Source organism: Hemibagrus wyckioides, linkage group LG03 (assembly GCF_019097595.1).
Source record: "Hemibagrus wyckioides isolate EC202008001 linkage group LG03, SWU_Hwy_1.0, whole genome shotgun sequence".
In the NCBI taxonomy this organism is placed as follows: Eukaryota; Metazoa; Chordata; class Actinopteri; order Siluriformes; family Bagridae; genus Hemibagrus; species Hemibagrus wyckioides.
Genome location: NC_080712.1, coordinates 14,379,284 through 14,391,757, shown reverse-complemented (window position 1 = coordinate 14,391,757; position 12,474 = coordinate 14,379,284). Strand labels below are relative to the sequence as shown.

General features: G+C 39.0%; 1 protein-coding gene across 3 annotated transcripts; it reads left to right on the top strand.

Moving 5' to 3' along the window:
* Positions 1 to 2,327: 2,327 nt before the first annotated feature.
* sav1 (salvador family WW domain containing protein 1) lies at positions 2,328 to 11,458 on the top strand. 3 transcript variants are annotated; one of them, XM_058385589.1, is made up of 5 exons: positions 2,328 to 2,837; positions 3,388 to 3,873; positions 8,985 to 9,255; positions 9,482 to 9,637; positions 10,434 to 11,458. In XM_058385589.1, the coding sequence occupies exons 1-5, from the start codon at positions 2,741 to 2,743 to the stop codon at positions 10,645 to 10,647; spliced, it is 1,224 nt and encodes a 407-aa protein (XP_058241572.1). In that variant the 5' UTR covers positions 2,328 to 2,740; the 3' UTR covers positions 10,648 to 11,458. The 3 variants fall into 3 exon arrangements, with proteins under 3 accessions (XP_058241572.1, XP_058241573.1, XP_058241575.1); XM_058385590.1 differs by having other exon boundaries at positions 3,079 to 3,873; XM_058385592.1 differs by lacking the exon at positions 2,328 to 2,837 and adding an exon at positions 2,850 to 3,252.
* The last annotated feature ends 1,016 nt before the right edge of the window (positions 11,459 to 12,474 follow it).

Genomic DNA, 12,474 nt, shown 5'->3' with positions numbered 1-12,474 from the left:
AGTCTTTTGTAATGTGACTTATAATTAATAATAATAATAATATATAAATAATATAAATATATAATAATAATAATAATAATAATAATATATAAAATAATAAATTTTGTCTTTTGTAATGTGCCATATTATGAAGAATAATAATAATTATTATTATTAATGATGATCATGATAATAATAATGAAGTATTTAAAACAGTCTTTTGTAATGTGACTTATAATTAATAATAATAATAATAATAATAATATATAAATAATATAATAAATTTTGTCTTTTGTAATGTGCCGTATTATGAATAATAATAATATATAAATAATATAAATATATAATATAATAATAATATATAAATAATATAATAAATTTTGTCTTTTGTAATGTGCCATATTATGAAGAATAATAATAATAATTATTATTATTATTAATGATGATCATGATAATAATAATGAAGTATTTAAAACAGTCTTTTGTAATGTGACTTATAATTAATAATAATAATAATGATGATGATGATGATGATGATGATGATAATAATAATACATATTTAATGATGCAATTACTCTGAATTTCAGCTTGATCTAAATTCACTCTCTATACGAACTAGTAAGAGTGTAAACGTAAGTAGTTCAGGAGTTTTCCAGGAGGATGAATTGAGAGCAGGACTTCGTGTGATTTTTCCTCTGAGTGTTTAAGGAAGAACTAAGCGCAAAAAAATCCGTGAGCACTGTCCATGCGTCAATTTTCCCACAAATCCTTGCGGAGCGGCCAGAGGGAGACAGAGCGCTGTATACCGTGTTGCCAGATGAGTAAAATTAGCACCCTCTTAACTACAGTTATATGTTAAATTTTTTAATTGTTCCTAATTAGTGTGTGCCGAGAACGGGTGAATACAATAGATTAGATTAATTACAGCTGTTTGCAGATGTGATGATCGGGCAAGGTGGTGTGTTCAATATGTAAGGAAAAATTCACTATAGACCGCGTGACTACATGCAAAGAATCCATGCAGAAGTGAATGATTTCTGTACAAGACACATCACATGTTTATATTAAATATTGAGTTTTTCTTTTTCTGTTGTAACCACTCTTTCGTGTGTTTTTTAATAAATAGATTTATTTTATTAATGCTGTTATTCAATAAAAACATATAATTGATATGGTAAGATGTTTATTTATGGATCAAAGTTTTCTAATAGCCATTAGTCTTCAGAACAGATTTCTTAGTGGTTTTGTGATTTTTTTTTTTTTTTTTTTTGTAATATGATAAATTGTGACATATATTAACTTTAATTTCCAAAGAGGGAGAACAAAAAGATTTAGGAAGCTTTTGAGGGAATGTTATTAGCTGCCATAACGTTAATTATAACAAGAACCAATAACTTGTTTCAGTCCACAATATTATTTGTATCTATGAAGTATAAAGTAGTTTGAAAGGGTATTTAAACATTTACTCACTGAAAGATATTGTGGTGTAAGTCCTGCTTGTGATATTAGATATTACAAATACACTATATTGCCAAAGGTTTTGGGACACCTCTCCAAATGATTGAATTCAGGTGTTATTTTTCAGGGGTTGATCTTGGCCCCTTAGTTCCAGTGAGAAGAACTCTTAATGCTTCAGCATACCAAGACATTTTGGACTGCGCACCAGTGCCCAAAGCAAGGTCCATAAAGATACAGATGATCAAGTTTGGTGTGGAGGAACTTCACAGAGTCCTGACCTCAACCCGATAGAACACCTTTGGGATGAATTAGAGCAGAGACTGCAAGCCAGGCCTTCCTGTCCAACCTGACCCTGTGCCTTGACCTCACAAATGCGTTTCTAGAGGAATGGTCAAAAATTTCCATAAACACTCTCTTAAACCTTGTGGAAAGCCTTCCCAGAAGAGCTGAAGCTGTTATAGCTGCAAAGGGCAGGCCAACTCCATATTACATTCATGTGCATGTAAAGGCAGACTTGCAGTCTCCGTTCTAATTTCTCCCAAAGGTGTTCTATCAGGTTGAGGTCAGGACTCTGTGCAGGCCAGTCAAGTTCCACAACACCAAACTCACTCATCCATGTCTTTATGGACCTTGCTTTGTGCACTGGTGAGCAGTCATGTTGGAACAGGAAGGGATCATCCCCAAACTGTTCCCACAAAGCTGGGAGCATGAAATTGTCCAAAATGTCTTGGCATGCTGAAGCATTAAGAGTTTCTTTCATTGGAGCTAAGTTGCCAAACCCAACCCCTGAAAAACAACACCTGAATTCAATGATTTGGAAGGGTGTCCCAAAACTTTTGGAAATATAGTGTTTATCAAGCTGCGTTTTTTTTATCGCAGATCTGGCAACCTGGGTTGTATGGGCTGGGTACAGAGCAACAGGCTGGAGCCTACTATAACTTTGACCACTCAACTTATTTGATATCTTCGACTCCTTTAGTCCTGTAGTAATCGCACTCGCTAGACGCGTAGATCGGCTGAGGGGCAGTTTTTCATTAGCTGTGATAATGTAAGTCAGATTAAAAGTGTTAAAAGTGTAAACTGAGCTAGCGAGCTCGTCGTCTGTTTTGTTGTTGTTTCAGCTAACGTTAGCTAGCGAAGGCTGCTCTGAGGTCTAGTGCGAAGTTGATAACTTAGCTTGATAACTTCGCCTCAGGTTCGGTCCTCGCTCGAGTTAAAAATGAGTGCTGTAGACGAACTACGTTTCAGGAAACCATCAACAAAATGTTTTTGCCACATTAATATCTCCTACTTTCACTGAGCTATGATGCTCCCGAGGAAGAAAAGTAAGAACGAAGCGTCCAAACCAGCAGAGGTCCAGGGGAAGTATGTGAAGAAGGAGACGTCTCCTCTGCTCAGGAGTGAGTAACTCTGATTAGGTCAAATAAGCTGGATTTATAAACGTGTAACTTTTCTTTAAAATAAAATAAATTAAAAAAACACGCAAAAGATCAAATGTATTGTCCTGGTGAGTTTTGATACTGTTTAATGTTCATGTGTAATCGAGTCTGTAGGTTTGTGTTGTGTTTTAATGAGAAGGTTTTAAAGAATGTTGTCAAATCCAGTGCAAGAAATGTAATGGTGTATTTCTTATGTTTTTAGATTGTTTCTTATACAACTTCTACAATGACATTCTCAAACCCAAGGTCACTTTGCTATACCCAGACTACTGACAGACAATACAAGTAAAAAACTGAAGGATAAGAACATATTTCCTTCACGAATGCCCTTTATTTTTGCACTGAAGATGCAAAACTGGCTTAAAATCCTGGCACGGTATTGGGTTGGATTTGACATTTTTCCATCCATTACACTGAAGCATTTTATGTGGTGAAAGTGTGTGGTGTTGACTGATATAAAACAGATCCTTGAAATGAACCTAGGTTGTCTATTTGCTAATTTTCCTCGCAGATCTTATGCCCTCGTTTATCCGTCATGGGCCAACGATTCCACGGCGAGTAGAGGTGCCATTGACCGAAGCCCCAGCGGTACCTGGTGCCAGCGTGTACCCACTGAGTTCGGCAGCAGGGACGGACGCAGGTGGACGAAAGAGTTTCCTGCGGAACGCAACACCTCGGCCTCAGCATGAGGTTTCACGGAGAGACAGCCATCGTTTGTCTGCACCAACGTATCTTCCACGCTCGCTCTCTGACCTCCCTCACGACTACTCCTCTTCTACCCCATCATTCATCAGCGATGGTGGACCGATAACTGAGAACGGAGATGTGGCCCGTTACTACTATCCCCCCGAGGCGTACTACGATAACCAGCCCAGACGCACACGCCGACCTGATCACTTCCACGACGACTACAGATATTACGAGCACAGCGAACTCAATTATCCACGAGGCCCTACACAGCCCCAGACACCCCAACCTCACAGTCGCCCCCCTGCAGGTGAGAACAGTGAGTTTACCCAGCATGCCTCTGTCTAATGTGAATGAAGCGATAGATGTCTAGACAGCAGTAGTACAGGAATATATAGGATCGGCTACAGCTACAGATTATTTACTTTTTAGGTTTATTTAAATGCAGGGGTAAATGCTTCAAGGGACATGTTAAAATAATCATTTGACTCCCTTAGTGCAAATATAATATTCAAATATTTTGAATGTGGGTAGATTTAGTTTGACATTATTTATAACCCTAACCCTGGCTGTGTTTTGTGGCTTGGACTAAGCTGAAGTGACTAGTAAAATATGTTAACATTTCTGGAATTGAGTATGATTTTTTTCAGTGTGATTTTCACCCCCGTAACAACGTTTAGAAAAACACTGCTTATGTAATTTATCAGGAGAAGCTTCATGCTTAAATGAATTCCTGTATGCTGTGCTAGTATAATTTGTGTAACATTTTTGTATTGAGAGAACATTCTGTTATAGGCTGTTTATACAACAGAGCAAAATCTTAAAGTCCCGGTCAGAGGCAGAGTCTAAGAGGCTCTGGTCCGAGTCGAGTCTCGAGTCCTGATGTATGCCTGATGGCTTTATTTACATCTTCAGATGAGTCTGAATAAACAGCTTCCTGCTGATCAGTAATAAAGTTGTCAGTAAATGCATATCACCTCACAGCCATTAACATCAAGCCGAATATTGTAAATATTGCTGAATGTTATGCAGTGTGTGAGTGTTTTTGTGTGAGTATAAATAATAAAAGGCAAACATCAGTAGTCCTATCAGATTCAGCAGTCATATGATTAGGCTTGGGGCAGTTAGTAATATGACATTGGCGTGGGAGGACTGCTCTAAACAAATCTTTGACAGTAGACACACACACACCCAGAAAAATCTACATCCGTTTTCTCAGTCATATTGTGCAACTAATGTCCATTCCTTTGGAGGGATTACCAGCATGCAGTTCTAGATCTTTTGCATGTGTGATTGGGTGAGCTTATAACACAGGTCCTCACATTACAGTGCAGAGAGAGAGAGAGGAGAACACTTTTTGGACATGTACAATTGCAGTGTATATATAATTTATAGCTATAATGGTAGTGTATTTGAGGAGAGGTCAGCCTTGCGGTCATACTTGGCAGATTGGTATGAAAGTGACTGGCTAGTCAGGTGTAGTGGATGCTGTAGGCTAGGTGTGCGTATCTGTAATAGGTGTTGTGTGTGTGGTTGTGTTTGTGTGTGTTAATGTGAGCTTTTGCATTAAGCAGTTGTCTCCACCCAGAGTTAAATAACTGACACATGCCAAAGACATCAGCTATGCTGCTATAAATACACACTATACTTATCCATCGCTCTCCTTCTCCAAGACCAGGTCAGGTTTTCTCATGAAAACAGCCTGGTCAATGTTCCCACACTTCTCTTGTATGTATTTTTAAAAGCGAAATTTTAAATTTTACTTTTAATAATGCTTCGTAAAATTTCCAAATAATTGACCCTATGTGATGAGTTTGCACAGATGCGGTCCTTGCAATCAGTTTGCACATTTGTTCCTACTTCACCTCGCTCTATTCAGACTCATCAGTTACAGTAAAATATCCTAGAAATTAGGGTTGTGTGGGACAGTGATGTTGAGAAAGCTGCTGAAAGTAGAAAAAGGCCAAAAAGTGTGTGATGATTCAGTTTTCCAAAAGTGGTACGAATCTTGCCGCAAGTGCACTTATTAATCCACAGCGTAATGATGATGTACTGTGGAAGGGGTTCGGTTTCAAAATCATGTATTTCTATGCAAATGTTTAAGGATTGTAGGCATGTAGAAATCCAAAGCACTCTATAATCATATTTTCATAATTGTTGCCTGTTAAGGGTCTTGAATAAGTGACTATCAATAATTAGGTTTTGTAGTGTAATGGTAATGTTGTAACTTGAGCACTAAAGTAGCTTAACCATTATACACTTATATAGCCAAAAGTATTGGAACACCCCTCCAAATGAATTAGAGCGGAGACTGTGAGCCAGACCTTCTCGTCCAGCATGAGTGCCTGACCTCACAAATGCGCTTCTAGAGGAATGGTCAAACAATTTCCATAAATACACTCCTAAACCTTGTGGAAAGCCTTCCGAGACTTGAAGCTGTTATAGATGCAAAGGGCGGACCAACTCCGTATTAAATTCATGTGCATGTAAAGGCAGACGTCCCAGTTTTGGAATGGCTCACAGTCTCCGCTCAAATTCATCCCAAAGGGGTTCTATGAGGTTGAGGTCAGGACTATGAGAAGTTCCTCCACACCAAACTCGCCCATCCATGTCTTTATGGACCTTGCTTTGTGCACTGGTCTGCAGTCATGTTGGAACAGGAAGGGATCATCCCCAAACTGTTCCCATAAAGTTGGGAGCATGAAATTGTCCAAAATGTCTTGGTATGCTGAAGCCTTAAGAGTTCCTTCCACTGGAACTAAGGGGCCAAGCCCAACCCCTGAAAAACAACACCTGAATTCAATCATTTGGAGGGGTTTCCCAAAACTTTTAATAAATTGTTTATAATTTAACAAATACCCCATATGAAATAAGAGAAAATGTTGAATACTGAAAAATGTTGAAAGCTGAAAAATGGTCTTGAGGCTTCAAGTGCTCAGTAGAGGACTGTAGCTCATATGGTCATGTTATAGAGAAGCTAGAAAGTTTCTAAAACATAACATAAATTAAATGTAAAAAAAAATGGTTGACAATTGCTGTGCAATAATTGAAACACTATCTCTGACGTACACAGTCAAAAACTACTTCAAATGTTCAGTTAAATGATAATTGAGGGTTTGCAGCGTCCTCAGCATCTCTGCTTCCCATGCTCTTTTAAAAGTAGACTACTTGAAACAGCTGTGAAGGAGACCCTATCTCAGATTCCACTGAATTGCTAAATGAGACTTCAGGTCATCATGGCTTGTTCTGATGTTCACGCTTCTACAGCAACATAGCATCACTAGCGTATACACTGAAATCATAACAGAGTAAAGTGTGTGAGGCCGATCTAAACAAGGCTTTCATCATTTAATACAAGGTACGTAATCAGTTTAATAACATTTTAAATAGAATGTGTAAATCGTATCATGAATCTGATTCTGGATCTTTCCAGACATTCTGGGGCACCTTTGTTTACCCCATAACACACACTGTGGTGGGTGGAAAAAAATGACTCTGTGTAGAAACATCATAGTAAGGATGGATGAGGGTGAGACCTATTCAACTAATATTTGAAGGCAAACACACATAATTGCTGCATGGCTATTTAATCAGGATATTTGGGAGGAGGTTTTGCTGATACTTTCAGTTTTCCCAGTCCGCTTACTATCTGGTCTAAATAGTAACTGGGATTAGAATTTGTCATCCCAAATCATAGTATGTTGAAATGAGTATCCCAAAAGTACATGGTCTACTATTACTGGTAAATTTTGTGTGGATCGAAATGTGGATCCATGCACGCTTTTTCAGCCTATGTTGCTCACAATTCCTTGCATGTTATGGTTTGTGTCGCATTTTTATTTTGCGTGCAATTTATAGAGAATGGAAAAATGGTAAATTACAGTATATAGTATTAAGGTTATAAGGGATTAATGAATGGAGGAAAGCTGAAATGCACTGAAGAGTTTCTGGTGATGGTGTGCATAATTAGGCAACTTTTCTGATCCATGACACGTCTCGGTACTTGCATACTGTTTTTGCTACACACTCAAAAGTATATACTTTTTCTTTGCACAAAAGAATACATACTTTTAGTGCATAGTTTAAGTAGATGAATTGGGACGCAGCTTAAGACTTTTGTTAGAGACATAAGACTAACATGATGAGGTACTGTTAACTACTTGCAGTTTTTTTGTTGTTATATAACACTTATATAACACTATATATATATATATATATATATGTTATATAAAACTATATGCAGCTTCTTGCATGCTCTTAACTTTCAATTTTATTACATATAGTGTGCATGTAAACAGGAGTTCAACACAGTTATGAATTCAGGTTACATATCAACACTTCTTTCAGAATCTGCAGCTGAACTTGAATGATTTAATAAATCCTGTTACACCAGCTAACATTTAGAGTGATCAGTGTGTGATGGGGTTAATGTAAACACTGTGTGTGAAGAGACATCCTGGCTAGAGATGAACTGGACAGATTCAGCTGTATTAAACTGCCATTTTTACACAAAACAGTTTCAGTTGCGTGTCGGTTTAAAGTTGAAGGTACCGACCTTTCAGAATTGTGATGAAAAGAATGAGTATAATTGCAGTGTGTCTGTGTGTTAGAGCAAGAAGGAATGTTCTCCTTCTGCAGTAGGAGGCGAAGAGCATGGTTTTCCTCACATTCCATCCCTGCCTAAGACTCTCTCTCACACACACACACACACACACAAATACACATACACAAATATGCTCATTGACGTGCATGGTCTCACCCAGCTGCAGAATCTACCATCATAGAAGGCAAAGTCTTCAGGCAGTGATTGAGAGTGTATTTTTTTTATTTTCTAGCATCTTGTGTTTCAGTGTGCTTCACATCGACTGAGCAGTGAAATTCTGACACTTCCTTGACTGACTATAAGCTCCAACACACTTAATCTCTTGGCTCTGTTTCCCCTCTCTTTTATTTTGTCAGAATGATGAGAAAATTCCAACTCAGAAATGGCACTTACTCCCAGATGCCTTGGAGACACATACACACACATATGCATACAGTGACACACACACACATATGCACACACACACACTCTCTCTCCTATCCCCTTGGAGAGTCTCCCAAAACAGGCCAAAATCCCAGAATCAACAGCAGATGTTTGATTGCACATGTAGCTCTCCTGTATTATCTGCACTGATACAATAGCATTTCTTTTCCAAGGAGGAAATGAAAGTCACATTCATGACGATGTGACATTTTGCTGGGAGGATTGGAAGGATGTGCCTTTTTTTTGTTCACATGCAGTAATCTTATTTTGTCAAACAAAGTAGAACACGTATAAATCATAATGCAATAGTGTCTAGCCCCAATGTTTAACTGTAATATTAATAGTACTGCTGTTGTAAGAAGTGTGTGTGTGTGTGCGCCTGTGTGATTTTGTAGCTATTGGACGCATGCAGGCAAAGTCTTTAGGCAATCTGGCAAGTTTGAGTGGAGAAGAGACGGCCCTTCCACCTGGCTGGACGGTTGATTGGACGATTCGAGGCAGAAAGTACTACATCGACCACAACACAAACACTACTCACTGGAGTCACCCGCTGGAGAGGGAGGGGCTTCCACCTGGCTGGGAGAGGGTGGAGTCTGCAGAGTTTGGAGTTTATTATGTCGACCACATCAACAAACGGGCTCAATACAGGCACCCGTGTGCTCCCAGGTATATATGTGTGTGTGTGTGTGTGTGGCGCCTGTGTGACGGAGCTGTGAAGAGTTTAAAAGTTCTGTCAAACAACAATGCTATCTGGCTAGTGTTTCACAAAGGTTCACACTCTCGTATTGACATTGCTGCTATTCAGAAATATTTTAAACCATACTCTGAACCTCTGGGTTTTTGGTCTGGCTCTAATGCATCTTATTCATTTTCCATCTGCCCCGGCCATCAGTGTTCCACGCTATGACCAGCCTCCGCCCCTACCTCCACCAATCACTTACCAGCCCCGTCCTCCAGAGCGGAATCAGCCGGTGCTAGTGCCAGCAAACCCCTACCACACCGCTGAGATCCCTGACTGGCTCCAGGTCTATGCCAGAGCACCTCTTAAGTGAGTTCACACACATGTACACACACTCAGATTTTTGTACACTAATGAGCTGGGTTTATTGGTCACTTTAGAAGCCCCCTCAATGCATAAAGGTTACCACAGGCCATCTGTGTTTTCTTTTTTTTCTTTTTTTTTTTCTTCTCTGACTCTACTGTAATTGTTGTCTGAACAAAATGAACCAATGAATTATGCTGTATTAAAGCACCCTCTTATAAATACATAATTCAAGTGCTCACTATTTTAATCTAACAGTTTGCTGTTCGATATAGAAATCCAAAAGTTTAAGAAATCTTGCCATGCATTGGTGTAAAAAGAACACCTTGGTTGCAAGTGGAGAGCTGAACATTGGCATGGTCTGTTCTCTACAGTCTGATCTTTACTTTGTGTTCTTACTAAGAAGTGTCAGGTTACTGTGTTGTCACTTGTGGCCATTCACCCTTCAGCTATTTTTATTTTCCAGTGTATACAATGAGAAACAGAAGTAGATCTGCCATAACTCATTTGCATACCCTTAAGAAAATCTTGATTAAAATGTCATTGCCAGTGCCAGAATCACTGCTCTGTGTTATGAACTCAGATTATAAAGGAGGTTACAGAGTAAAAAGCTCCACATGCACTGAGCTCTATGAATAAAGCAGTGATCTTGAGAAATGTAGCCCTGCTGGCTTTCCAGCTTGCTTTGATGCAGGGGTACGGTGCTAAACATCACTGCTTTATCCAGTTGACGGCTATCGTCTTTTTTTCTCTTTTTTTTATTCGCCATTGTATCATGCTAGCCTCTTATTTCCTGTCTTAGGTATGACCACATCCTAAAATGGGAGCTGTTCCAGCTAATGGATCTGGACACGTATCAGGGCATGCTGAAGCTGCTGTTCATGAAGGAGCTGGAGCGCATCGTTAAATCATACGAAGCTTACCGTCAGGCGCTGCTCACTGAACTCGACATGCGCAAACAGCGGCAGCAGTGGTACGCTCAACAGCCAACTAAAAACTTCCCTCACAACATGTGAAATGCAGGAGACTGACATCCGGGAACACACATGCCTTAATACGTACACCGCCAAGCCTTTAAAGGCGTTTGCCTCTGTGTGTGCCTTAGCAGTGGCCTGCAGCATCAAGTGTGGACTCCACACACACACACACACACACTCCAACATAGGTCAGAGGCTCGTAGGGTTCTCTCAGACTGCACAAGAGTAAAAGTGAGAGCTGCACACCTAAGAGCGATGTTTGTATAATGAAAACTTTATCCACTTTATAGCCTGAAGGATTAGGTGTATGGCTGAATTAATGACAATGCGTTTCTGGAAGACCTTCCAGCCAAAATACTACGAAAAGTGCTACAATGAACATTACACACTATCCAGTTTAGATACTACAGTTCAGATAGACACTACAGTGCCTTTTGGATACTGGGACCTGTGAATCACCTTCCTGAACTAAATATCTTTCTCACACACACACACACACACGTACAGCTCTTCCTGTGTTTCAATTGTCTGAGGTATGCTATAATCCTGTCTGTTCTTTTCTTCGGCCTGTGCGGCCTTTCAGCCTGTAGCACATACTCTTCTGCCTTCAGCCTATGGACAGTGAAGCTTTTATACGGACTTTTTCCTGACAATGACAATCCAGCCAGCTCTAAATGTAAAAGGGTTTGTGAATTTTTCCAAAGGAATATGTCTTTATTTAAAGACTAGATTTTGTCAGCAGAAGCATCACATGTGATGCAGGGCAAGTGTGAGCTTTTTATCTTTATGTATGTGTATTTGTTTTTCCTGCATAATGAAACGATATATAAACTAAACTATATAAACTAAACCTTATATAAACTAAACTCCTCTGTGCTGTGCAGCAGCAATATGTTTAAGTCTTTAATTATTGAGTGTATGTGAGTGAGTGAGGCTGAACGTTGGCATTGCTCATGCACAATCGTTTTTCCGCATATGTTACCAATTTTCATACGCACAAGCACTCGCATACATCACAAGGCTTATTTGTGTATGAGGTGTGTGTAGCTGACCGCTATCTGACCTCATAACTCTGTTATAAACTCACAGATCCTGCCAACTCGAGTGTGTTTGTGTGTGTAGGATTGTGTGGGTGTGTGTTTGTGAGAGAGTAAGCAAGGACTTTTACCGAGCGTGATTTTCTGTGTAAAGTTTGTACATTTGTAAACACTAGCAACATTTCAAGCTAGAAAGCAGCACGAAGCCGGTAGCAGTGGTTTCACTGAATACCATGTATTTCTTTTTTATTAAAGAACATGGTATCGCTAGCATTATAGCAGCTGTATGCAGCCGTTTCCTCGCTTTCTCTTGTAGAGAAAAATAATTGCAATTTTGCAATTCTTGTAACAGGGATATTGTAAAAAGGACTTTCTCATGGTGGTAACCTTTACTACAGCTGACTATTACAAAGCAGTGACACTGGAGACTCACTGAAAACTCCACTATATCAACAATTTATCTTAGTAAATAAGACATTTTTAAAACACATTTATTATTCACCGTTTATAACCTTATATACATACTTCCTATAAAAAAAAATTATTATTATTATAAAATATTATAATATTATAATCTGTGGTATAATTAAATATAACCTCAACACTATTTTTTTTTCTTTCTGTTTTGCCATTTTGGCCAATTTTCTGCTGTGGGGTCTGTTTCTGGAAGGGCTTAAGAAAAATCCTCAGCTTAATCTCGAGTCCCATGTTCCTGCACCTGCATATTTTTCACCTCCAAGAAATCATATTGCGGTAGCATATTACCCATTCGTACATAGGCTGAATCAGTATTGTATTAGTGATGAGCTGTAGAAGCCCTGTAATAAAG

What these genes read in the sequence shown, in the direction of transcription:
- sav1 (XM_058385589.1), top strand. Translation starts at nt 2,741, where the DNA reads ATGATGCTCCCGAGGAAGAAAAGTAAGAACGAAGCGTCCAAACCAGCA. An exon ending in AGGCACCCGTGTGCTCCCAG is followed by an intron (nt 9,256 to 9,481) that starts GTATATATGTGT and finishes CCCGGCCATCAG; the next exon opens with TGTTCCACGCTATGACCAGC. An exon ending in TATGCCAGAGCACCTCTTAA is followed by an intron (nt 9,638 to 10,433) that starts GTGAGTTCACAC and finishes TTCCTGTCTTAG; the next exon opens with GTATGACCACATCCTAAAAT.